At 29.3% G+C, this 27541-nt stretch overlaps 2 protein-coding genes across 2 annotated transcripts in view; one reads left to right on the plus strand and one right to left on the minus strand.

Annotated features, from left to right (window-relative positions):
- The window catches only part of LOC129988100 (splicing factor 3B subunit 3-like), a 99147-nt gene extending 79362 nt beyond the window's left edge, over positions 1-19785 (plus strand). Inside the window, exons 26-28 of the mRNA XM_056096226.1 lie at positions 4311-4433; positions 12623-12718; positions 15617-19785. Coding sequence (XP_055952201.1) covers positions 4311-4433; positions 12623-12718; positions 15617-15673 — 276 coding nt within the window. The 3' untranslated portion in view covers positions 15674-19785. The remainder of the gene's footprint in view (positions 1-4310; positions 4434-12622; positions 12719-15616) is intronic.
- An 851-nt stretch (positions 19786-20636) lies between these two features.
- The window catches only part of LOC129989222 (F-box/LRR-repeat protein 16-like), a 117310-nt gene continuing 110405 nt past the window's right edge, over positions 20637-27541 (minus strand). Inside the window, exon 5 of the mRNA XM_056097600.1 lies at positions 20637-22541. Within this exon, the coding sequence (XP_055953575.1) occupies positions 22393-22541 (149 nt within the window). The 3' untranslated portion in view covers positions 20637-22392. The remainder of the gene's footprint in view (positions 22542-27541) is intronic.

Below are 27541 nucleotides of genomic sequence, written 5' to 3' on the forward strand. Positions count from 1 at the left end.
AATAATATTGTGAAACAGTGACAGATTTCAGACAAGATAACTGATAAAGATCATAGCTGAAGACAGGCTGTTTAAAAAAATGTTCTTAGCTTAGTTGCCTATCAAATAAATTTATGAAAAATTGAATTTCCACCAATTATAAAATATTAGGAAAGATGTTGACACTTTATTAAGTATAGTTGGTCAGATTGCTATTTGTTTCTCTGTTAGTTCACACTTATGTTACTATTCTTTGCCAACAGATTCTAAAATCTTCAGCTGTTTTACATGTGCATTAGGATGGGTTTAATTCATCAAAATAGGGGTGAGAGGAAAGATGAAAGGAAGAGATATTTACAATTAGCAATAAAGTAAACACAGATTTCTTGCGGACTTATGAGGTGTAAACATTGGAGATAATTCGCAATTCTGTCGAGAAAAGATGCTAATTCACAATAAAATATTTTAGATAACTTTTTATTCACTTGAAGGGGCATAAACATTAAAGTATGATGAATAAATGGAAGATTTCATCATAAGATTAAGTTAAAATTTGGTAATTGTTATATGAAATAATTAGCAGAATTTAAAAAAACACTTGAAGTAGTTGTATAAACAATCAATACACAATTTTGAATTAAAATAAGATAATGTGACCCGAAATGACACACACATGAAAAAAATTGAATGAAAAGGTATCTAATAGAGAGGAAATCAAGTAGAATGCCGGAGAATTCATTTAAATGCACACATCCTTCTTACCCCTTTATGTGATAGAATCGTTGAAAAGTATTCGAATACTGAAATGAGCAGTACAAACTTAGCCATTACAGTATTTACAAACACCAATCTTAATATAGTGCGCGCTACTCAGTTATGAATTGTGATATAATTAAAAATATATGCACTTATGAAGTTAGTAAATTGAAAAATTGACCTAAAGTAAATTTCAATTGATAATAATAATAATAATAAATTTATATGTTTGGGTTGATGCTCTATAAGCCAGACCATTTGTTTTGCAGCTATCAAATTTGTCATGTATGTACCATGGAGGGAGGGAATGAGCACCTTAGAGTGCAATTCTTTAAAAATTAAATTGGAATTTTAATATATACCACAGAGTGATTTTTGAAAAAAATTAGGCTGAATTTTGGTGTTTTTCTGCAAGAACTTCCAAAAACATTATTGCATAGAAATTAATTTTAGCTGGAAAGAATTTTAAAAGTTAAAAAATTATTCTTTTTAATAATACCAATTTAAGGATAATCCAAAAGATTCTGAAATTTTGGCAGTGATTTAAAATTTATATCTTGAATGATTTCCAGCAATAGATTGCATTGTTACCAAGAAACTCAAATCCTTTTCATTTTTCCCTTAATTATTTTATCATGCAATTATCTTTCAATGTTCAAATCTTTAGAAGAATGATTCTTCTTTATATTTATGTAATTTTCAAGGGAAAAAAAAAGAGTAAAGTTACCATACTGCAAAAGTTAGAAAATAGACAAACTTAACATTTTTCTTTCTAACTGCTTTGCCCCATTAGAAAAATTCATATACATAATTAACAAAACACATGTAAGATAATAAAATAACAGAGATTTAATAGCTAACAATTTGATGAAAACATGTCCACATGATTTAAATTTAAAAAAAAGCAGAAAAGTGACCATTATCTCTGATGAACCACTTGGTTGCCAGAAGTGATTAGTTTTTAATATGATGTTGAATCATTAAAAATGTATGATAATGTGAAATTAATGAAAAAGTTAAATCTTTAATAAAAGAATAGTTCTCATAATGAACAATATCTTGGGGGTGCAGAATGTTGGAATCTGCCACTAGGTGAACTTTTTGCTGAGGCAAATTTTTTCGACTTTTATGATGTTGGTGATAGTCTAACAAATCTAACATCACCAAAGTTCAGGCAAAAATATTAAAGAGTGTTGAAAGAAAAAGCTCGTATCTTGGGTTTTGAAATAATTGTTGATTTCTTTATATAATATTCTCATTAGTAAAAATTATGATTAGCTGATTTAATTGATTTATTTTTATTATACAAAGTCTACGGAAACTATAAGAAGGAAAAACTAGCGCAAGCAACTTGATAAATAGTAACTTTAACTTTTATTATGTAGCATCGCGATTGAAAAAGTGATTCAGTTTTGCAATAGCTCATTTAATTTCAATTGTTTAATTTTAATAATTTTTGTTAAATTTTTAAGTGCATCATGCATGTGGATCTTCGTATGGGAAAAGTTGATTCTGTTACTGTAAAGCAAATTTCTTTTATAACTAGAAAAAGGTTTTTAACATATTCTATACTGTTTATATTAATTTTACTCCTCATAAACTATGCTAAATCAGAGCAATTACAAAATAATTTTCGGATTTTGAAATAGAATTACTAATGCTAATGTGTAATTAGCATGTTTTAAATCTTTATTTCTATACATTCGTATTTCCACATGGATTATTTTGTAGCACAAGGTTATTTTTTTCAGTAGTCCCTTGACTTTGGATTGATTGATGTAGGGATAGAGATTTAGCACCCTTTCAGTCTGTAGATCGTATTTTTTGCAATTTTTTTTGAAACACTGTGCATGGGCCAACATTTTCAACTAGGTTGAATGAATTCCTAGACTGTTTTACCAATGTTTTTATGAGCATAAACAATGACATGTTTCAACATCCCTAGAGAAATGTGTTGTGAAATAAAAAGAAAATTCATGAAATATTTTTAATTTTCTGTTGGAGGAAAAAAAATGTGGTGGTTTTTTTGTGTGTGTGATTTATTGATTATTTTCATAATTAAGGTACTTCTTGAAATATGTAGTGTGTCAGAAAATTTTAAAGATTGTTTATAAATTAAATAAAAACAAGTAATTAGAATTTTCAAGAATTTTTATTCAAAATTCTACAATTCTAGAATTTTTATTTCACTATTTAATTTCTTTGCTCATATTTGTTACTGTGTTTTAATAATGACTCGAATGTCTGTGGGAAGCTGTTTAACGTTGTCATCAAAATAATATCCTTTTTTAAGTTTTGGAAATAAAGTAGAGTGCGAAATCAGGTGAATACGAGGAATGACTTAATACAAAGGCATAATTTTTTTGCCAAAAATCACCATATCTTTAATGAGTTGTGATTGTGAATTTAGCACAGGTTTTGGGTTCAAAGATATTCACTGTGAATATTACAAAGAAATATTCTCAGTGAGGCACAACAATCGTTTGTCATGAAATCACACATCCCCCCCCCTCCCCAATAATTTGGGGTGTTCTTGACGAACTTGGTTTTTCTGTATGCTTATCATCTTTTAGAGTGTTTCTTATGTCTAAAAAAACGTCTGTGTCGCAAGGAAACATTAGATCTATTTATATAAAACTTACTGTAAAGTTGTTTCATTAAATGTTACTGGCATTTGTTTCAAGATTTGCTTGAAATTTAGTTACAATTTTATTCCATCTTGAAAATTAAATATGGAAAATCTTGCATTTCTCTAAAAAATATTCATATAGTATGAGGTTATAGAAATGCATTGAGATTGTGGCAGCACATTAACTAATAGTTAAAGAGCATTGAACATGTACAATAACACAGATAGAACCTATAAAGATAAGATCCATCACTGGTCTTAAAAATTCTTGGGCTTATTGTGTACAGTAAATTTAATTTTGATAGTTATTCTATAAATATCTTGTATTAAATTAAAATGTCTGTCGATTTATTTCTAAGAATGAAGCTAAAATGTTTCAAGTAATTTCTTTTAATACCTTAGGTAAATAAAGATGCCAACAGATAATTAGTAAAGAGGCAACTTCAATTGCATTGATAAATTTTGGGATTGTTAAAAAAATTTTATGCATATGAAGTAAGATTCCCCTATTCCTGTTAATTCAAATTCTGTTTTTCTCCATAAATGCTGTATTAAATTACTATGAACATTCTTAGTTTTAGAATCACCGATGCATAACACTAGAAATATGTTTTATATATTAACTGCCATACGAAACTTTTTTCACCCATTTTCTCTAGCTGAAAATATCATACAGCAGCATTGCGTTATCACATACGGTTTCTGAGAAATAAAATTTAAAACAATTATGTAGGGGCCCTTATATATGAACTTTCATAGAATTATTAAATGTCAACTTAATTAACCTTTCTGTTGTTTGAAAGAAATAATGTATAGATATATAATCTGTTTTTATATATATTTTTTGCAAATAATAAAGCAATATTATTATTTTTGTATATTAGTATTCAATCCTGCATGAGCTGACAACTGTTAATTAGCATGAAGTAATTATTTATTTTTGTAGGATGCAAGTTTTTTGGCCTCTGTATATAAAGCTATGTTGATGGGGACAAAAGCAATTGAAGAAAGCAGCACCAATTTTCTTAGCTCACATTCACAGTTTCGTTCGAAATATCATCAGTGCAAGGTAAGTTTATGGATATCTGTACACGGTAAATATGATCTATTTTATATTTAATCTGAGAGTGCAAAAAATAGAATTTTAAAATGTTATCAAAATAATCTAGTTATTCATATTTTTGATAGTCCTATTTCTATCTTAAATTCTGGGTGGCCTCAGTTCACTAACCGGAAAACCTAGAATCGTCAGGAAAAGTTTTATAAATCGGCATTTTTTTTTTGTAACATGATTATTCACTGATATTATTTCATAAGTAGAATGAAAAATCATTGGCAACTAATGAAAATCAAACTTTTACTGATTAGTGTAAAACAGACTATGGAATAAAAAGATTAATTTTTATATCTAATTTATTGCATGTAGTATGTATAAATATATAATATTTTCGCCACAAGTTTTTGTTTGCTTTTTTCAGAAGACAAGTTATCAACTTAATCAGCAAAAATAGTTTTGCATACAATGGGAAAAGGCAACCTACCTAAATCCCAGCTCCTGCTAAGCTTTAATGGGTCTTTTTTATTTAAAATGACATATATGGAGCTACCCTCCCGCTTTTCTTCCTTTGAATGTCAAATCGATTGTCACAACAGCGAAAGTATGAATTTTGGAAATCAGTATTCAAAACTGGTTGTGAAATATTGACCCATTATTATAATTTCAAATCAGTTTATTTTAATAAAATAAAAAAATTACAATAATTATTTTTCCCCCCTCTTCTTGGTGATCTTTTTAAATTATGAAGTATAGGACGTTATTGCTATTATTTCTGTAAAACATTTTTTTTTGTTTATTTTTAAATATTATGGACACGGATTACTAAATTCTTTGTATGAATGACATGAAATACTTACTTATAATATTTTACTTACTTTACTTATACTTTACTTAAACATTTTTTAAAATTTTATGTTTAAGATTTCCCATACATTCAACAAAATGCTTTATTATCTTAAAATAATTTATACAAGAAATTAATTTGTTTTATATATTAGAAGTGCACATACCTCTTTTAATTTTTCCCAAAATTTATTTTAAAGAAAAGGGTAGCATTTTTCTTAAATGGTTTAATGTATAAGTAACTGTTGCCACAAAATTTTACAAGATTAACTCATTCTATCTTTTTTGAAATTTACACCTTTTAAACATTTTTCTTTTTGTGCAATAAGGGGAAAAAAATTGATGACAAACTTTTTACTTTTTTTGTTCTCGTACGGGTTAAGCATTGAGCCAGCATGCTAGTGATTTGTTTATTATTATTATTATTATAGTTGCTGAGCTAAAAGTCATTTTGATTTTATTGAAGATTGTTTCTTATTTTGATATAGCGATTTCATTTTATATTTGTAAATTATTTTTTTTTCTGTTTGTAAAATTATTGTTCAGCTCTAATTGGCATGATGGTAAACAGTATGGATATGGGAAACCCCACTAGAAGAAAACAAAACCATTTCACCTTTAAGCATTCCACCAATGTGCATGTATTTTTTTTACTGCATTTTTCTTAAGTAAATTTGACAAACAGTTCTGAGATATGACTGGTTGGCTAAAAATTGGACTAGATGGTCATGTATCTTTTAGTGGTAATTAATATATTTGAAAAAAAAAAAAAAAAAAAAAAAAAAAGGAGGGGTTTTACATAATTGAAGCTTGTTTGAAATTCAATAAGTGAAAATGATGTTTTTTTCCCTGAGAATTGAATTATATTTTACATTGATTTTAATTAAAAAAGTAGAACAATTTTTCAAATAAAATTAAGAACATATTGTGCAATAATTAAAGAGAATAAAATAAAACAACATTGTTCTGAAGATGTTAGAAACTTCCAAAAAATGTTAGGGAAATTCTTTAAAAACCTGAAAATGTCAGGGAAATTCAAACAGCAGAAATGCTGGACACTTTGTAATTGTAATCAGTCAAAATATTAATTTTTTGAAATTTATGAGCGTATTTTAAAATAGTTTTCTCTTAGGAAACAAAAAAATTCCACTTATAATCGGTTTGAAAACAAAGGTGCTTTTTATCATGTGAGAATATAATGTTGTTTTGGTGTGAGGTTTTTGAAGCCACAAAATGCACGGGCAGAAAATTGGCGATTTATCGCTTTTGAGGCATCAATTTTTCGCTTTTAAAGTTTGTTTGAATGAGGGGGATTTAGGGATTTTTAGCTACAAAGGCTGTCATCCCAGCGTTCAACAATATCTCTAATTAATAAATGTCAAAAAATTTCAAGTGTTGAAGGAAAATATGGAGAGATAGTTTATCTGCAAATGCTTTGCTCGTGAGTTGTTTGAAATTACAGCTTGAAAGAGAGTTGAGGCCCAACTTCGACCACAGGCAACGTCTGATGCTTGAGTATTTTCGGCAGTGCAGTAAGATATCATCCAAATTATTCAAAGAGTGGCATGTTTCGCAATTTGGTTGATTCGACAGGTTAAAACGATGTAGAAGGCCAGGTGTGATGAGTGTTTTGGTAGATATTCTAGCGCAAATGATGTCTTCTATTTCTTATCCATTTAGCAATATTTTTTATGTCTGGAATTTCACCAAGAATTTCATAATATTTGCTCTGTCTATAGCTGTCTGTTGTTTTTCTTTTTGAGATTTGTTTGATGCGTGAGATGATGTCTTCCGATGCGATCCATTCAATGCATGGGCTGATTTCTGTAACTGATTTTGCGATCAAGTCCGCTTTTTCATTCCATAACTTTTAAAGTTATTAAAAAATGATAAAGAAGGTGGTCACATTTGAAGACTTATTGCCAACATAACATTAAAAGTTATTGCGAATGTCCGCCATGTACCCGCTTCTCCTGTCTGGTCAATAAAGGACAGGGTCGCAAGAAGTTATGGTATTTGTCGGTTGTAACGGCGACCAAAAAGTGCCAAAAAAAAAAAAAAAATCGCCAATTTGGTGATTTTAATCGTCAAACTATATAGCATGCGATTCGCACATTCACAGTTTTTCATAATAAATAATAATGCACATGAGTATATTTTTATGATTTGGTGAAATTTTAGCGCTTTTTGACCGGCGTTAAAACTGAATTGTACCGCAGTTATCGCTCGAAGAAGCACAGAGAAAAAAATGGGTATTTGCCAATTGAAAAATTGAAAATTAAAATATATATATATATATATATATATTATATCTAAGAAATAATATATTATTATATCTAAGAATAATAAAAATATTACATATTTTTAATTTTCAATTTTTCTAGCTAGCAAAAAAAGTTTTGGAGCTCGAAGGATTTTGGGATTGGGGAAAAAGGGGAAAAAGGGGAAAAAATCTAAAAGTTGATGATTGCGCAGTTCAGTAGTCACATGATCATTTCAAATCAGTTTAAACCGGAATTTCGGGGGAAAAAATGGGAAAAAAGATAAAGAAAAAAAAAAAAAAAAAGACCCTGGCCTTGAGATTAAGCTCGAACGATTTTGAGGTGGGGATGGGGAAACAAACACACACACACGCGCACCATCGTTTCCTAAATATAGACGGACGCGTCATCTGATAGTCACGTGATTGTTTCAAACTGGTTTTTATAAACATTTTAGAACTCGATTAATTAATAAATTAAATTAATAATAAAAATTTTAGAACTCGATTGATTTTGAGATGGTGAAAAACTAACATTTTTCTAAATGGGTGATTGCGAAATATGAACCATGTGAGAACATATTTTTTTTCTCTTTTTTCCCCGTCTTTAGATTGATACCACATGTCTTAAAAAAATAATGTTCTCACATGATAACTTGGAATTTGCGATAGCAGGTTTCAATTTTTGTTTGTTAAGAACATTTATGTTTGTTTTGCAATTTTTGAAAATTAAGAAAAGTTCTAACTTCTGTAGTAGACATTTATTTAATATATATCCAAATGCTAAACCTTGAAAATCGAGATTAATTTCCTAATTACATTAAAGTTAGTTTGTAGAAATTTTGTGTGTGTTTTATTTACAATTTTTCTTATTTAATGTAGTATCTTTCAAAAAGAAAAGGGGAAAAACATTAAGCAGAAATTTCCTTTTGTGTTACTTTTTGAATTTCATTCAGAAGAGTGTAATCTTTTCTTACTGAAGCTTAATATTTCTTAATACAAGATATATATATATATATAATATATATTTGTTATCCATGTGAGTTTGTTTTTCTTTAAATCCCCTGTAAAATTTCAATAATTTCATTTTGATATAGTATGAAGCCCTTAAGTTATATCTTGTTTTTTTATTTTCATATCATAATGTTACGGAAATTCGGGGGTTCTTTCTTGATTTGATGGTCGATGAAGAAACACATTCAACAGGCCTCAGTAACAAATGACGACTTTTATTGACACGAAAACAAGAATACGCAGGCAACAAATATACAACCGAGACGAACACAGGCAACACACAGTAGCCCACAAGTAGTAATCGGCAGTAATAACAACCACAGCACACAAAGCGACCAGACAGAATTCATCAACAGAAGAAGGGAATCTACATAGCCAAAATCTATGATCTATTCAGACGCCTGCAATTCCTCACTGTCTCTTCGCTTTAGCTGTATCTAACTGTCGACACACTACCACACAATTGGCTACTCCACACACGACTCGATGCTGCTTCTACAATAAACATCAAAATTCGGTATACAGCTCAATTCAGCAGTCGCTTGAGCTCCGTACAACGCTTGCTCTTTGCTGGACTGATCCAACTATTCGCCGTTGACTTTTTCCAACATTCAATTCAGACTCAATACGCGACTCGTTTCACGACTGACTGCAACTTGAGACTGCCGGCCTTTTATAGGTCCCGGAGCCGGCAGAGAAGGTTCTGGAACAAGCATGGATATCTCGGTTCTTACTGGCTCAATCGCTAAAATTCTGGAAGTTTTCAGTATTATCTGTTTTGTCGCCAGTCGCCAAATTCGTTGTCAAATTTGCCGCCATGCTCTGAGATCACTGATTCGACATCCGATCAGCATGCAATAGAGCTGATAGTAAAACAGTCTTTCCAATGATTGAACTAACCGTGCTGCCATTACAGATTTGTAACAATAATGATTTATATTTTGAAAATAAAGTGGAAGGTTGATAACTATTAGTCTTTTTGAACAGGATTATGGGTTTGTTTATACTTGCTTTTGGAATTGCTTAGTTTTTAACTAAAAATTATTCTTTTAAGACTAAAACGTGGTGATGCCTGGAAAGTAATTTTGTAGATTTTTCATATGACTTGTTTCATAAGGTTTTGCGCAAGCGGCGATTTTGTGTTATTATTTCTCTACATACGAAGCCTAATGTCGCTGAAAAGATCGCAGAACTGCAACCCAGGATAGTTTTCTTTCAAATGTATGGTGACTTTGTGGAATTTCGTTATCATAAGAAGAGCAATGATCTGATGAATGCTGCTAACAGCAACCCTAATGAAATTTTTGGAAAGATCGGTTTTCACTTTTCAAAAAGCAGAGAGCGAAGAAATGATGATTCATACTGTTCTCAAAACTTGCAATGATGCCATATTTTTATCAAAGATGATAAGGACATTTTCTCATTGTAACAATATTGTTGAGAAAGGGTTTTCGACTAGTAAAGATTGTTTATAGGGGATATAAAAGAACAAACATTCACTGCAAAAAAAAAAAAAAAAAAAAAAAAAAATTGTTTATGACAGCATTTACAAAAATAGTAGAAAATAAAAGTTTTGAAGTGTAAAAACAATTGATTTTAAGTGTGAGAAATTCATGGGCCAAATATGAAGAATATCAAGAAAGAAAGGAAAGGAAGGAGTTATATGAAAATTTGGGGGTGAGGGAGGGGAGCTGAGTATCAGCCCGGAGAATCAAAATCAGTAATAATAATAATTATTATTGAAGCATCTCAAAAAGAGACTAAGAGTTAAGGAAGAAATTGCAAACCTCAAAACTTTTTAATTCACTTAAAAAGGACTGACTATTTAAAATCAAATGTTTTTTATTAAGACTCTAGTAATTGGTATTTCGATTTTGAAATTGTTAATTGATAAGTCTTTGCAAAGTTTTTAAAATTCTAATTGTAATAGATAAGCATTTGTTATTAGTTAGTTGAGTTATTAGCTTTAAATTAGTATTTTACATCTAGTATTATTTATAATAAAGATGAAATTGAAATACTTTTATTCATTTATAAAATCATAAGTTTTTGATTAGAGGAAGTAATTTCTTATGATTTGTTAAAGAAAAAAGATTGAAAGTAACATTTAAGCTGTAATGATAATAAAATTTTCATTTGTTTAAATCTTTGCTAAAATATATATTATTAAATGTTTACAAATCATACTATTTTTATAATTCTGCTACAGCAGTTAATTAGTTATTGAATTGTTTTAAAATTTTGAAAAAAGATCACAACAACCTTTATTATTAAAATTATTTGTGTTGTAAAGAGTTGTTTTAATGTTTCTTAGAATTATGCAGTTTTAGAAATAAAGTATTTTGTTATAATTTCCAGTATTTCTTTTTCCTAATAAGAAATCTGATATACTGCTTTAATTTCTTTAGGATGTTCATTCCATTTTTTAAAATTAAATTTCTTAGAAATATAGGCTTTTTTTATTATTAGTAGCAGAAATTCAGAGAAATGTTGCAAGTGTGGTCAGGGAAATTTTTTTTTTCCGCAGTTTCAATAGCCACCCTGAATTACTTAAAAAATTTCTTAACCATCTATTTTTTGCACTTTATTTTTGGGAAATAAGAAGGTTTCAAATTTGTTAAAATTTAAATTTCTTTTCAATGAATCTTTTTTCTGAATGGTAAGTAGATAAATATTTATAGTTTGGAGTAACAGTCTATGGAAGTTAAAATTCAAATCAAGGTAAGGTAAGTGGGAAAAGTGGCCTGAAAAATTATTTTACTTACAGAATCATTTTATGTATTTACATTATATATTTATTGCATGCAACTGTTGAAGTAAAGCATAATATTTAATATAGCTAATGGATAGGAACTGTAATAAAGAAATCTATCAATATAAAAGATATGATTGATTAAAATCATAGAATCCTAATATTATAATTCAGTATTTCCTATGCTGCTTTTCAAGGAATCTGATGGTTTGTATAATGTATTCCTCAGCTGTTAGAGAATCGTTTTGTGTTAATACACTATACATTTTTATAAAATAATGGAACAAACTTTAAGTTTGGCATAGACAAATCTGATGAATAACTGTAGATTTTACAAATACAAATCTTCAGTTCTGCATTTGAACATAGGATTGGAAATGCAAAGGTAGCTTTTTATTGATAAAAGAAAAAGATTCATCACTTTAAAGACTCATCGCACTGAACACTAATTCACTTGAATGTAAATATAAAATAACATTTACATTTATTTATTCTAAATCCATCAAAATTCCATTAATGTTCTTTCAGGATTTTCAGTATTCAGGAAAAATGCAGTGAAACACCGTATGCCTCTATTCATTCAACATAGAAGTAGCAATATATTTCTGGGCACATTCATTGTGTTCTTTGGCTTGTAAAGAGAAGGTGCTTTCAGAAGAGTAGTATTTCCTTTCTTCTAAGACAATAGATGAGAAATTTATAATTTCCCTTCTATTGTTTCAAGGAGGAAAATTTTTCTGCTATAGAAATTTTTTCATGAACCTAAATTTGAATGTTATGAAAAATGAAACATAATCATTCATAAATTTTTTTTATATTATTGATTTATTTTTTTCATTCTACATATTTAATTTTATAATTTCATAATTTTTTTGTTATAGTTTAGTTATACCCTTTAAATAAAAAAGATTTTTTATTAAAAAATGTTTAATATTTTTGTTAGAACTTATCTACTTTAAATGAAATATATTTTTTGTTATATTTTTAAATCACCAAAATTATTTAGGATAGATAAAAATTTTAAGGTAAACTGAAATGTAGGATAGGTTATGAACCTTGCGGTTGCTGTCCATGGATTGCTTGTGTCTTTTATTATTGTATCTAGATGTGTCTTTTTTGAATAAATTTAAAATAGCATTTGTTTTAAAAATGAGCAGCAAATGTACTGTATTAAGATATTGTCTATCTCAATGATGTGTGAATTCATGTTTAATTCTCAGGTATGGTCTTATTTATTTTAAACAAACGTATTCGATTAAATACATCTTAACTTAAATGTAAATTCTGCAAATGCTGTTAGCAAGTAAGTGCAAAAAATTTATATTTTTGTAGAATATGATTGATGGAGATTTTCTTGCTCATTTTGTAAAATTGGAGGAAGAATTTCAAACTTATGTTCAAAATCAAGTCAAAGCAAGCCCTCGTCAGGTATAGTATTCTTTTTTTTTTCTTTTCTTATGTGTGATAGGATATTCTTTCTGATAATTGTTCTAAATGAAGTAGATGATTTAATTTGGATTTTAAAACCAGCTTCTTAAAATATGTTGAGAATTTATTCAAAAAATTCCAATTTCCTTCACTAATAATAATAGAAATAATTAAGCAAGGTATAAAAAGATGAAATTTTAACCGGATCCTTGAACAGTTGCTGAAATGAGGTTATTTTTATAATACTTTTTGATTTCATTTCTTTTCATAAATGCTTTTATCAATGATCACTAAATAGTCTTTGAGAACAGGAATTGTATCTTTAGAAACTCTTTTCGTGACATTCATATAGTACTTTTTAGTACCTAAGCCTAAAGAGTTCTTAGTTATTTTAGACAAACTCTTTCTTTTGTTTGCTTAGAATCCAGACAGAGTCTAAATTTTTGAAAATAGCAGCATTGTTGTGTGACTAGCTAAGCATGAAATTAGCCATTTAAGATTTAACAGTTGTTGAAAATTATAATTAGGCTTCTCATCACAAACACAGAGTTATTGTTGGCATTCATTTACAGTTTATTGGAAATTTCTTCAAAATGTAGCTGGCATAAGTACCATGGTATTAATTCAATAAGAATTATGAAATAAAGTGAATGGAGGTAAATGAATCCTGTATCCCATTGTTTAAGGAAGTTTATATTTGTCTTGCAGACTAGCTATGAAATGTTAAACCATTATATTACCTATATATTCTAGACAAAATTTAGGTTTATTGGTCTTTTTTAACATGTTCAATATTGATTCATTTTTTGGACAGATTGAAATAAAAATAAATCATTTTTCATAATTGTTTCATAATCAACCATACAAAATGTAGAATTTCTTTAAGGATTTTATAATTTAAAGACAGTGATCATCATTAGTATGCATTTAACTTCTTTCATAAGATTTTTGATTTTCAACTTATTCAAAACTTACCTCTAAATTATGAGATATTTTATTCAAAACCAAGTGTGAGAAAGTACAGCAAAGTGAAGAACATTCTTTATAGATTTTCTGAATTAAAATCATATACATTGATGTACCAATACATAAAACTGTGGTTAAATATTTGTAAAGACAAATTTGCTGGAATGTTTTAAAAGGAAAGTTCGATATAGATTTTTAAAATCTTAATAATACTCATTTTCTGTTGATTCTCAAAACGTTTTAGTTACATGTTCTCAATTTCATATCCTAAGAGAAGCTTAAAATATCGGAGTCAATGTGGATCAAAACAAAATAAGGTATTTTAAGTTTTAAGCTAGGCTTTGAATATTAAAAATGTGAGAAATGTGATTCATTCTTACTCATATAAAGGTTGTTATATTTGTTTTTACACAATACACTTAAATTAAGAGTTGTGGAAGTTATGTTGATTGTAGCACAGAAGCCATACATTGTCACCTGAATTTAATTCCAGTGCCCCTTGTGAGAGATTTAGTAATCGATGATTATATCTGGGATATTGCTGCAGACAGAGGAAAAATGTCTTTTGTAGAAGTATTTTTTGTAGAAGTAGAAGTTTGGTTTTCATTAGAATTAATATAAAATGATAGTCTAATCTTGATTAGAAATTTTTAAACACATATTCCATAAGGCTCATATTATTATAATGATTGAATTCATTCTATATTTTATGTTTTTCTTCATAGTATCTTGTTTCTGTACATGTTTTTTATTCATATGTTGGTTAATTTGCAATCGACTAAAATTATTCATTTCTCCACTCATATTTTATTATATAGGTATAGAAGTAATCATGTACTAAAGAATTAAAATTTCACTTTTTCTAATAAATATAATGGTATACTTTGAGACCCATTTTATACGGAATTAATGACATTACATTTTAAAAATAAATGTGTGCCCTTTTCCCAACTAGTTTAGTTTTTCACTATAAAATCATTATTTTCCAAGATTTGCTGATAGGGATGTTATAAGTGGTTTTGATAATAGTTCATGGTAGTTTCATTTTCAAAGTTAAATTTTAGAACTTCATGGAAGAATATATTCACTTTTAAATTTATATTTTGATTGTATTCATAATTATTATGAATGTAGCCTTAGAAAAGAATTTAAAGCTTATTCTACTGAACATTCATACAGACTGTCATAATTTAAAGCTATCTTTGCAAAATTGTAGAAATCAAACTGTTTTGTAAATTATTCAGACAAAAATATTTATCATGAATTTGTTCATTTTCATAATTAGTGCACATTTTCAAGATGATATCAATGATGGATTTCCAACTTGGTTTCTGTGGATTAAAATATTTTTTTAGTCTTCTTACTAAAAAAATAAATTTGTAAAAGAAAAGGAAAGTTTTGTAAATTATTAAATATTAGGTAATTAACACTGAATATTGAAGCAGATAGGCCAGACTCTTCCTGCTGTTTCATGATATTCACTGAATTATTGTAGCATTTATAAAGTCAAGTGTTTGTTTAAATATTGTACGCAAACTCCGATGACACTCTGCCATGAGTCGTAAAAATTAAAACATATACATTTTTACTTCATTACTAAAATAAAAAATTAAGTGCAATTTAATCATTATTATATTTAGTTAAAAGTGATTTGAAGTGTCAAACTACATCAATTAGTTTATATATTAAAAAAAGCTTCATAATGTGTTCTGCCTAGGATGCAAAGGTGTGTAAAAAAACACGTAACTGTTCTAAAGTTAAGCATTATTATTATTATTATTTTTTTTTTAGTTTATGTAGTTGAGAGTGAAATATGTTATTGTATTGAAGATGTGTATTAGAATAATATTGTTTGCACATAACACCTGTTTTAAAACTTATTTTAGCTTATTTCTCTTTAATGAAATATTTTTTCTTATTTTTACTTTGCAGATAACAGCTAAAATTGAAAGCGTAAGAAGAGACTGCTTGCTAGATTTTCCATTTTAAATTTTATCAATTTTGATTTTAAATCAGTTATGTTTTAATATTATATTTTAAACAATGTTATTTGTCTCTGTTCATGCATTGAGGCACTATCCTTTTTTAGCATGTTTATTTTATTTCTTTATTCTGTCAACATAAGAAAAAAAAATCATTTAATTTCATCTGTATTCATTTTGTAAGATTTCCTTGCACAAACTCTATGCTCTGGTTTTTCAAACTTGTCATTAGTGGTGTAAAGTTTTGGATTAAACAATTACTCATAAAATGCTACCTGACAGGAATGAGTATGAAGCAATTGCCAGTTGTTTTTTCAGAAGGGAACTTATTATTTGCCTGTTAAAATAATACTCAAACAGTGCAAATCAAGAGTTAAAATATACAGCATTATTCAGTAAAAAATTATTTTTCTGTTTTCAACTAATGAAATATAACTCCTGAATTATTATTACAAAAGCTTCATTAAAACATTTCTTCAGTATTTTTCCCATGAAGAGAATGGGAGAATTCTATGATGAGGAGATGAGATCTGCAAATAAGCAGATTCTTGCTTCACTGGTATATAAACAGGGATGTGAGATTAAGTTACCTCCATTCTAATGTCAGAACATACCCCTTATTGAGAGAGTTGGACTTTGGCATGAGATTGCCTTTAGGATGCTATCCTCAGTTTTCACTGTTTCCTTATAACCAAAAACTATGGGGATAATTCCTTCATGATATATATGAGCTAAATTTGAAATCAATGCAACAAATATTCATAGCAGAAGTTGTCACATATCAAATCAGTTGTTACAACTTGTATAAACTTGTATGAATAAAAGATTCAATTAATATTAGCAGTCGACAGAATCCTCACACAAAATCTTTCTGCTATCTGCAACTTTGAGTTAAAGAGAGAAAAATCTGTAGCATCATAGAATTTCAAAATTTCATGGCTTCTTGAAAGATTTCTAATAATCCCAAGTAATTTTTAATAATTACATTTTTTCATAAGTATTAATAATTTTTTTTAAATTAGTATATAAATATTTTTAGCAATTCAAAGATTTAATTGCAACATAAAATAGAAAGGTAGCCATTTTGAATGGTGAATTTAAACCTCTTGCCACCATTTAAAGCAGTATTCCAAATTTTGAATACATTTTTATGTAGTAAAAACCTTTAAATTTTCAATTTAAAGAGACATTTTTACATATGATTAATATGATAAACAAAATCATATTTAAATATCTTTTTTTTTTTTTTTGTCTATTTTAAATTCAATTTACTGATAAATGTGGGTTGCGAGTTTTAGATTTGTTTGATTAGAAACATAGTTTTTATTTAATAAATTGTCAAGAAATCTTCCTTTTACTTCATAGTATTTGTAAGAAAAACTGAAAATTTATTTATTTATTTGGAATTTTGTAGTATACAAATTTTTTTAACATTCATGTTTTATTTATATGGATTCTTATTAATTAATTTCTATTAATTAAAATTATAATTATTTCTTCTAAATTAAGAAAGAAAATTTGATCTAATATTCCACATAATTGGCTGTGACTTAATTTTTTTACAAAAAATATACATTATAAAATGGTCTGCTGCTTGACTCATTACTATTACTCATTTTCAGTAAAAAGTATGAATAGGGTGTTAGGAGTGTCTAGAGTCCTTGTTAATCCATGTTCTCATACTGGAGATATACATGTCATTGATGTATATATACTTGATATCGAGATACAAACATTAGCACGTAGACTCTGCTACAGTTCATAAGAATTGATGACTGTACTCAGTGCTAATAAAATTTATCTCTTTGTTAAAAATGTAAATAAATTATGAATAGTTTCCTTACTCTTTCTAAATTATAAGTTTTTTCAAATCAGCTAAAGGTGTTATATTATGTGCTGTATTTATTATAAGTGAAAAATTTGTGACTCTCATTAATTGTAAAAGTACAATTTTTTAATAGCTTGATGCCCATATTATGCCACGAGTAAGATTGTCTAGTTAAGCCACAGGTTCTGTGTTATTTTTTTTAGAAAAGTAAATGCTGGTATAAACAATTAAAAACTGGAAATTCTGATTTTCTCCAAATTCTCCTAAAATTTAGGCCTTTGCTGTAAATCTATATGTTGATCTCGTTTCCACCAATATATACACGTTTTGATAAATTTTATCATTATGTTTCTAAAAATAATATTGCAAATGAAAATATTTCTAGAGGTTATGAAATCAATCTAGCTATTTTCCCCATAGAAACATATTATTTCCAACTTTTTAAAGCAATTTGTGTTTTTAGAATAATTTTATATTTTTTTCTATTAGACAAAGTAATTTTAGATTGCTTGGACTTTGATAAAAGGCTTTCATTTCTAAAGATCACAAATTTTGTATTCACTTTTATAGTTTTTATCTCATAAAATTTGGACTGTAAAAAATATTTTTTTCTCCCAATAGGAGTAATTTAATTACTCCTATTGGGGAAATTTTAATTTAATTTAATTTCAAAAAGAAAAAAAAAAGGAGGGACGACAAAGTTTTATTAATGAGGTTTGAATAAACTGTTTACAAGGCTTATCCACTTTTAATTGGCTTTCAAACTATTAATGTATTAAATCATCTGAATTTTTCAAATTTTATATCAATATTTTGTTTACAATCTAAAATTACGAATGAGACTTTTTTTAAAAATAATTATTTATTTCATTTATTGGCTCTATAGTACTACTGAAAGCATGGTGAAGAATTTTCATTAGTAAGTATGCTTTCAGACAATTCAGAATTTTTAAGTATTGACACACCTGATTATCTGATAAAATTGGAGAACAGCATTAAAGAAAAGGTAGGTAAATTGTAAATTGTACTTTGAAATATTTGACGACTTAAGTCTTATCTATGCCCTAATTTCCAGGTGATAAATGTTTATATAAACTGTTTGTAGTTAGTCTTTTGCATAAATGGTTATTATCCCTTGATTCTGCAAATGTATTCATTTTGCTTTACTGCCACCACCTCTCAAATTTTATAATAATTCGAGCATGGAAAGAAGATGCAAAATTACCCACTGGTAGCAGACATATATATTCTTAATGTTAAAAAATGAGTAAGTCCTGAGAAATCTTTAATTTTATGCATTTATATTTACTAGCTTGAATCGCCAAATAACTTTGCATATAATATTTGAAAATAAATGTTTTTTTGTAGAATAGGAATGTCTATAGATGTTTGCATATATTTACTGCATACTGTGAATTTTGAATTCTTTTACATTATAGTAGATATAGATTTTTATCTCCCCTCCCGCCTATTTCATGTATAAAAGGAATATTTGTCGCAAAAAATCATTTTTGAAAATTTTTACACGTTTGATAATAAAAATAGAGTGGAAGGATCTCATTGCTGCTATTCTTTAAAAAATGAGATGCTTGGATGATTCCTATTCAAAAATGGATCTCGCCCATTTGTGGTATTTTCCTAATCTTCCAGTAAAAGTTAATTAACAACATCTTGATTAAATAAAAATTAGCCCTTCCGCTGATGTGATATGGAAGTTTGGAGCGGGAGTGCTATCTCAGGTGTCGACCTCGTCATCTGACCGCGGTTCAAAATCACGAGGTCCGTCCCAAAATAACCCTAGTGTTGCTTTAAAACGGGACGTTAATATAACTAAAGCTAAATAAAAATTAGGAAAATCATTATCTAGAGTTCATGAGAAAATATTCGATTTTCTACAATTTTCATTGATGCCGATTGAAAACGTCTGGTTGTATAGCATTGCCACAGTCATTTTAAATTGCATATTATAAGCGACATTTTTAATTCATTGATCGCCTACCACGAGGTCATAGATTTTTTTTTAATTGAAAGTGGAGAGAACGAATGTTTCAGACTGTTTTCCCTTTTGGGGTTATTTTAAAGATAAATTTATCAAAGAAAATTTCCAGTTCAAATGACCACATTGAAGTAAACATTGTTAATGTCTTTAATAGCTTTCACGTGTTGATATTTTGTCAAGTAGAATTTATAACTGTGTCGTAGTTTTAAAGCATTCATTCCAGAATTTCATCAATGTATTGTCTAGTTTTAAGCAAATATTTGTGATGTAAAATCTTGTCTTATAACCTGTAACCTGCTTAAAATGAATTGTTGTTTCAAATAAAACTTCATTTCTTCCTTTTGTCATGTTTGTTATTTCGTGTCGTGTATTTATATATCAGGTGCAAATAGTTTCAAATGGTACTTGTCTCTCATAAAGTCATTAACAAGAAGATTCCGAATTTTAAGAAATTCCAACAGTTTTTGTTCTTTTTTAAAAAGGAATGCTAAATTTAAAATAAATTTAAAAACAAATAGTGATGATTACATATAAGAATATGTTGGACGTAAGGAACACAACGCAGTGGTGTTTCATGTTTGAAAACACTTTTAGGAATTTAAATTTAATGACAATTGCTAGAATGTCATTATGAAAATCCTTACATCGTAAACGAAGGATATTTACCACTTTTGAATTGAAATCATATTTAATCATAGACAATATATTTCAGAGCTATTAATATAGTTCAATAGAATTTTAAGCATCTGATTTTAAAACACTTATTTGAACCCTCATAAAAAAATCTTTTACAGGTGGTAAGAATATATACCAGAGAACTATAAAGGGTTAAAGAATATACATGAAAGTTTTAGGAGACCACTTCCTCTGAGTCTTGGAAGATGTTGCAAAATATTTTAGTTCTAATTTGTGGTCGTGGAATGTTCGAAATTGCATTATATATGTGTGTGCAGAGGTGATATAAAAAACCAAATGAAACTGTTTATACATAAGTACATATGTTATATAAAAAGAACTGCTGTAGAAGATAAACAATTGTTTGAATTATGTGGCGGCTGTAGAATCGATATTGATGTACTAGAATACAACTCAAATGAAAAAGAAAGAAAGAACACATTTATTTTCAATATTTATTATGCTGAAATCGAATATTAGAGAACATTATTCGCAATTATGTTACAAGGTTTACATAACTGTACGTGCAGCCAACGCTCATATGTACATCTAATGAAGTGTACATTACAAAATGACTTCCATTCATCGGCGCTATGAGAAAAGGAATCGAACCATGCTGCCACATGCTAAGATTAAACTTGCAGATTGCCAGTGAGAAAAATATATTCGAGTTCTAGTGAACATTCGCTTCTCTCGAAATCCTATTGTGTTACGTCTTTCTGAGTACCTTGTACAACTGATTACTTAAGACTGTGTGTTACAATATATATTTTCACAATTTGAAAGCATTGCAATCAATTATTATTTTTAAATTTTTGAGTTAAGATTGGTAGCTCTGTTCGCTACGTCATCACAAAGATTTAGCGTTTATCGTAACGTATTTTCAAAATTTAAAAATATGCATACATTTTTATTCTTACAATAAGAATATTCTTCGTTAGCATAAGAACATTCTTTTAATAATATACAGCAGCATTTTAAAAGAAAAAAAAATTGCTGTCTCATTCAGTACATTACAATTAGGTTAACAATGCCAATTCTATTGATTAATTTACTGACCCATGTAGCATATGCTGTTGCACAATATTGTGAATATTGTTTAATGTTGTACAATATACAGGTGCTACTTGGGGAGAACATATAATTTTTAAGAATTTTGAAACTTTTTGTAAATTTCACAGTATTGGAATTTTTTTTATTTTTTTACTTCTAATTATTTATTAGTTTCCACTGTTGGAAATTTTTAAAGTAAAATGCAATTTAATACATGTTTGGGAGCATCCTTGTTTCGGCGACAACTCGGCATTCGAGTATGGGAAGATTGAGATAAAATTACTTTAAAAATTTATTTCAATATTGCTTAATTCATGTAAAATTGCAATTGAATGTTTGAATCTGCACAGCTGCAGTGTAACTTTACTCTGAGAAAGTGTTCACATTGTGAGTTTTAACCATTCAAAGCTTGGAACGCCACACTAGAATGTCAAATAATCACAATTTTTGTTTCTCTTGAAACATTGCATAGAACATCGTTGCTACGTTATTGAATCTTTCTTTAAAACAAAATTCTAGTTTACAATTCTAAATGGCACATAAAAACATGGAAATATCTTTCAATAAAGGCTGAAATTTCAACCCAATGGCTTGAAGTGTTAAAAGCAAAAATCGAAACCAAGAAGGTGACGTCATGTGATAGTTTGAAGTATCCATCTTCCGCTTACACGTACTGTTGCCGAAAGGATCGATTTAATCTTTATTTATTAACTCGGCAGCTCTCTTTTTCTGGCAGGTGTCCAGTCGCTACCACAATCACGCCAGAAAGAGGAATGACCTTAGTCAGCCATTTTTCTCCATATTGGTTAAAATTCGTAATAAACGTCCAGAACATTATGCTGTACAAGCGCATGCTTACATTAAAAATCTTCATTCAGAATATCGCCTTCGAAAAAGTAAACTATTTTGCTCGGATTGGCAATAGTAATCATGCTCCTGAAATTGCTGTTCAGAAACAATTATTCCTTTTTTTTTTTTCCCGCTTGTATGATTGTGAATGCAGAACAGATGGCTGATGACAAAGAACAAACAAAACAGTTGGAATTTCAGCGGCTCAGTCTGATAGTTTGTTTATTGGGGTCGTCGTAGACAGCAGCCTGATTCTTGGCTCGCATGTTTACTTTGTTGCTGACGGAAGAAGTTCGGCTGTTCTCGAAGGACGGTGATTTTTCTATTCGATGATCAAGCAGGTGGGTAGGTGTCCCCTCAAGTATTCGAACAGCTCTTGAGAGGCGCCGGGAACATTTGTCAATTCGAGTTCTCGTAAATTCCTTAACTGTATAATCGAAGACAATCCATTTGAAGTCAGCAGAGAGCAACCTGTAAAGGATGAAATATGTAAACATTATTGTTCCAGTAGTAGGAATTACAAAAGCATTATCACATATCAAAGCATATCACATATATCCGCAAATATTCTCTAATAAAAATTGCTTTTCTCTACTTAAATTTTATTGACCAAAATTCAGAAACGTAATAGATAATCAAATTTTTACTTCAAAACATGAGAGTTTTGTACTTTATAAAAAAAATATGCATAACAAAAAAAATTTAAATAGGCAGTTTTTAACGTCTTTTTTTTTTTTTCGTCGTGTGACTATTTTAAGCCAAATTTTGCGCAGTAGCTTCTGAGGGTAAAGGACCCTGAGCACCCGAGGGCAGAAGTCTGACTTCTTGCTCAAATGAAGATGGCACACACACACACTTACTTGCACAACCTCTTTTTAGAAGGGGGCTCATTCACGCACCTCACAGAGAGAACGCAAGGAAGAGAACAACCATGCCCCAACCAGGACTCGAACCCGGAATGCCTAGATCACGGGGAAGACGCGCTACCCCTAGGCCAGGACATCGGCTTAAAGACTGTGGTGACCTGGCGGTAAGGTCTTGGCTTCGGAACTGAAGGGTTTCAGGTTCGATACCCGATTCCAATGAAGAACTGTCGCACGCTAAATCCGTTTAGGCCCACTTGTGTGGTGTGGAAGTTTGGAGAGGGCGGTGTCAGCTCAGGTGTCATTCTCGTCATCTGACCTTGGTTCAAAATTACCAAGTCCGTCAAAAAATAGTCCTAATGTTGCTTTAAAAACAGGATGTTAATATAACTGAACTAAATTCGAACTGCTTAACCTGCTAACTGGGTATGTTGAAATATTTCAATGTAAAACGAACGGAATATAAGTTAATTACTCGGTTAACAGGTTAAAACCTGAATTTGACACGAAGTTATGCGTTTAGTAAAAAGATCACAATGACAAATTTCATTCGTATACGTCGTTGCATTTTTGAAATATAGCTTCAAAATACATCCATAACATGGTCAATCCTCCCAGAGATTTGTTTCAAAACTTAATGCAGATCTACATTTAATGATAAATCTGTATGCAAAATTTTATTCATCTATCTTCTTGTGCTTTGTACGTATCGCGTTCACTTTCACTCGCTAGAAGTAATAATTTCCTGAACATGGATTTCGTTCAAAATTTAACAAGAATCTACGAATTTGGTGGTAAGACCATATATGAAATTTCATTTGTTTTTCTCAAAGCGTTTTTGAATTACTGTCTTTACAGATACAATTACGAAAATGTGTTTTTCGGTTTCGGGGGAGGGGCTGAAATGTTAAGTTTCGCCAAAACTTCGGTTTTTTTTTTTAGTTTTTTAAAATGATTTCTCCTTGCACATTTCGTATATGAGAAAATAAAAATGAAATTTTGTGTTTTTAATCTTGCCGTATAACAAAAAAAAAAAAAAAAAAAAAAAAATGAAATCTGCTATTGCAAATTTTGTTATCATGTGAGAACATTATTATTTTTTTTAAGTCATTGTCTGTCTTAATTAATTTAAGTCATTAAACAGTTTAAAAACCGATTTGAAACAGTCACGTGACTATCAGATTACGCATGCATCGATATTTAAAAAAACGATATATATATATATATATATATTTCATCTCAAAATCGCTCGAGTTCCAAAGCTTTTTCACGACACCAGAAGTTTATTTACTTATTTTTGTTTTCGAAAATCCTGGTTTAAACTGGTTTGCAATGATCACGTGACTATTGTACTGCGTAATCTTTAATTTTTCAAAAAGCGTCTTTTTTCCCCTCCCCTTTAAAATCCTTCGAGCTACAAAAACTTTTTTTTTTTGCCAACTTAAAAAATCGAAAATACAACTTCAAAATAAAAAAAAAAATCATTATAATATATAACCTTTTAATACCTCTCCCCTCTGTTTCGTGTTGATTGATTCCCTTTATCTTCTTTGCTCTTCTTCGGGCGGTAACGACCTTGCCTTTTATTGGTCAGACAGGAGAATCGGGTACAATTGCGGACATTCGCACCAAGGTGTACCTTTTTTTTTTTGGCGATAAGTTGCCAAAACTGACTTTTAATTTTATCTCTTAATCTTTTTCTAATAACCCTAAAATTGAAAAATTGATGCCTCAAAAATAATTAATCGCCAATTTTTCCCCCGTGCATTTTGTGGCTTGAAAAAAACCTGAAACTAAAACAACATGATTCCAATTTGATTAAAAAAATGTCCTCTTCTGGTTGATCGACTTTTCTCCAAAATTTGAGCAGATTTTTCAGTTTTTTTTTTTTTTTTTTTTTTTTTTGTCAAAGCTACATTAATTTTCATTTATATAGTTAGTTGAGTTTATAAATTATTGAGTTCACATGTATAAGAAGTTTGTCAGTTGAAGAACTTTGTTTTACTCCCTGTAACTGTGTCTGAATCTCCATTTGAATGACTTGTTTTGTTTGTAAGTTATCGCTTTCACGAATCAACCCACAAATCTAATTCCAAAATACACACGCACGCACGCACTCACGTATGCACACACAGATAAATAAAACTTTTCAATCAAATCTATCTATCTGTCTATATACAGGTGTTGCCGAATTCGACCGACAAATTCAGAGAGGTGATAGTGGGCATCAAGAGGAAAAAAAAAATCACCATACGACATGGGTTCCCAAATGACATTGAGTATGTGAAAAACGCAAAAATATGGGGTGTCCGAGAATTGTTGGAAACTGTGAAAATAAATAAATAAAAAAAATAACGAGTGAGGCTTCAACTATGTAATTTTTTTAAGTGAAAGCACATGCTTAAAAGTTTTCTTTATGTAGGTAACATGTCGATTTGATGATCCAGGGGTTCGTAAATTGCTGAAAATGAAAAAGTAGTTTAGAACCCTTATCTACAAAAATATTAAAACTTTAAGAACAATAAAATCTTGAAAACATAAGAAATGTTATACTCTTTAATTTGATATAAGCATGTAGTGTGAAAACTGAGGAGTTTTTAAGATATTCATGACAAACTAAAATAGGCACCAGAAAACAGCGCAGCCAACCTCAGTACCAATGTCTGCAGAGGGTGTTGCCAAATTCGGAAGATAAATTCAGGGAAGTGATAATAGGCATTAAGGAGATGAAAAATTGCTATATATAACATTTATAACAGACGTCAGAAGAAAGAAAATGAAAAAAAAAAAAAATGTTCAAAATAGGCATCAAACAGAAGGTTTAATCGAGCGGGAAATTAAACTTAACCATCGCCAAATAGATAATCGCCATGACTTGCCAATGCAACTAGATATTTATGTCTTTCTAATCTATCATCTCACAAAAATGGTTTTTGCATTATTTTAAAATTTAAAAAGTACATTTTTTATTATATCAGTTTCTTTTCCGTATAATTATTTTGCTTATTTTTTTATTACATTTTTAAAATTTAATTTCATACACAGTCTATAACATGGTTTTCATTTTATGATTGACATTCATAACTATACATCAAATTTCCGCCGGCGTCCTGGCATAGGGGTAGCGCGTCTTCCCCGTGATCTGGGCGTCCCGGGTTCGAGTCCCGGTTTGGGCATGGTTGTTCTTCTGTTGTTCTATCTGTGAATGTGCCCTCCAGTAAAAAGGGGTTGTGCAAGCGAATGAGTGATGCGTGAGTGGCAAAGTCGTACTCTTGGCCCTAGTTGGCGCTGCTATAAAAAATAAGAGACGTTCCCCCTCAGGCTTAAATCGCTGTCTTCGTTACAGTGGGCTTGTCAGTGGCAAGTGCCATAAGAAAACAAACAAACAACATCAAATTTCCAATCTTGTTCTTTTGCCAATATTAAAATAAAGATTTAAAAAAAATTGCTTTTGTTGGACATTGACTTCGAAGAAGGATTTTCACTTTCGTTTTTTATTTTCGTAGAATATACATTTTTTAAAATTTGTATGTGCACTGATTTGTAATTGATAGATTCAATTAAATTCGTGTTTTCTAGTCTTATCAATTAACAAGATAAAATTTAAAAAAAAATGAATTTCATATTAATAGTTTAACAACCTAAAACCACTGAGAGTAGTCTCTTTAAAACTTTCTCGCATATTCTCTAAAGAGAGGGAATTTGTGTCAACACGCGTTTTTTCCCAGCCGATTGAAACAAAATTTAACATAGAATTATAATTGAAGTTTAAAAAAAAATCACATATCAAATTTGATAAATTTAAGTCGAATTTTTGAGATATCACTTTTGCATTACCGACAGAGTTTGAAGCCCTTGTTAGATTTGGCTCAAAATTTGATGGGTGTATAGATGTTGAATCTGGGTACCGAATTTTATCCATTTAGCTCTCTTCATTTTGTAGTTAACATGCTAGCTTATATTCGAACAATTGGACGGACAGACCACCTCTGATAGTTTCTGTTCAAAATTTGATAGATATCTCCAAATTTTGTGTAAAGACCGCATATAAAATTTCATCTGTTTAGCTCAAAGCATTTTTATCTTTGTCACAGACAAACTCCAAAAATGTGTTTTCCAAACTCGCGAAGGTCTAAAACGAGAATATTGGTCAAATTTGGAGACATTTTGATAATCTGTCCAATAATCTTTCCAACAGCTGATTGGTAAAGGCGGCTGGTGAATATAAATGCTTTTTGAGAACTGACTTCAATCAATTCGGAAACTACAATTTTTCTCGAAGGAGTATTTCGAAAGAACCGTTTTAAGTGAGTCCAAGACTTTATCATTTCTTACACACCATTTGAAAATGGAGTGGCCGTTTAGCGCGATTCATTTTCTCTTAAATCGATGAGTTCGTGGAACGGTCAAAATTGCATACGACCTACTTTCAGAGTGTTATGAAGCTGTCATGGTTTCCAAGATCGACTTTTCTTTCATTTTATTATTTTATTTTTTATAGACGGAGGAAAATTGATTTTTATATGTCGTCGAGACTTGACTTCGATTCGTAAAGGAGCTCTTTAGAAGTTCTCTATGAATGAATCCATATATATATCAAACACTAAC

Source organism: Argiope bruennichi, chromosome 10, assembly GCF_947563725.1.
Source record: "Argiope bruennichi chromosome 10, qqArgBrue1.1, whole genome shotgun sequence".
NCBI lineage: Eukaryota > Metazoa > Arthropoda > Arachnida > Araneae > Araneidae > Argiope > Argiope bruennichi.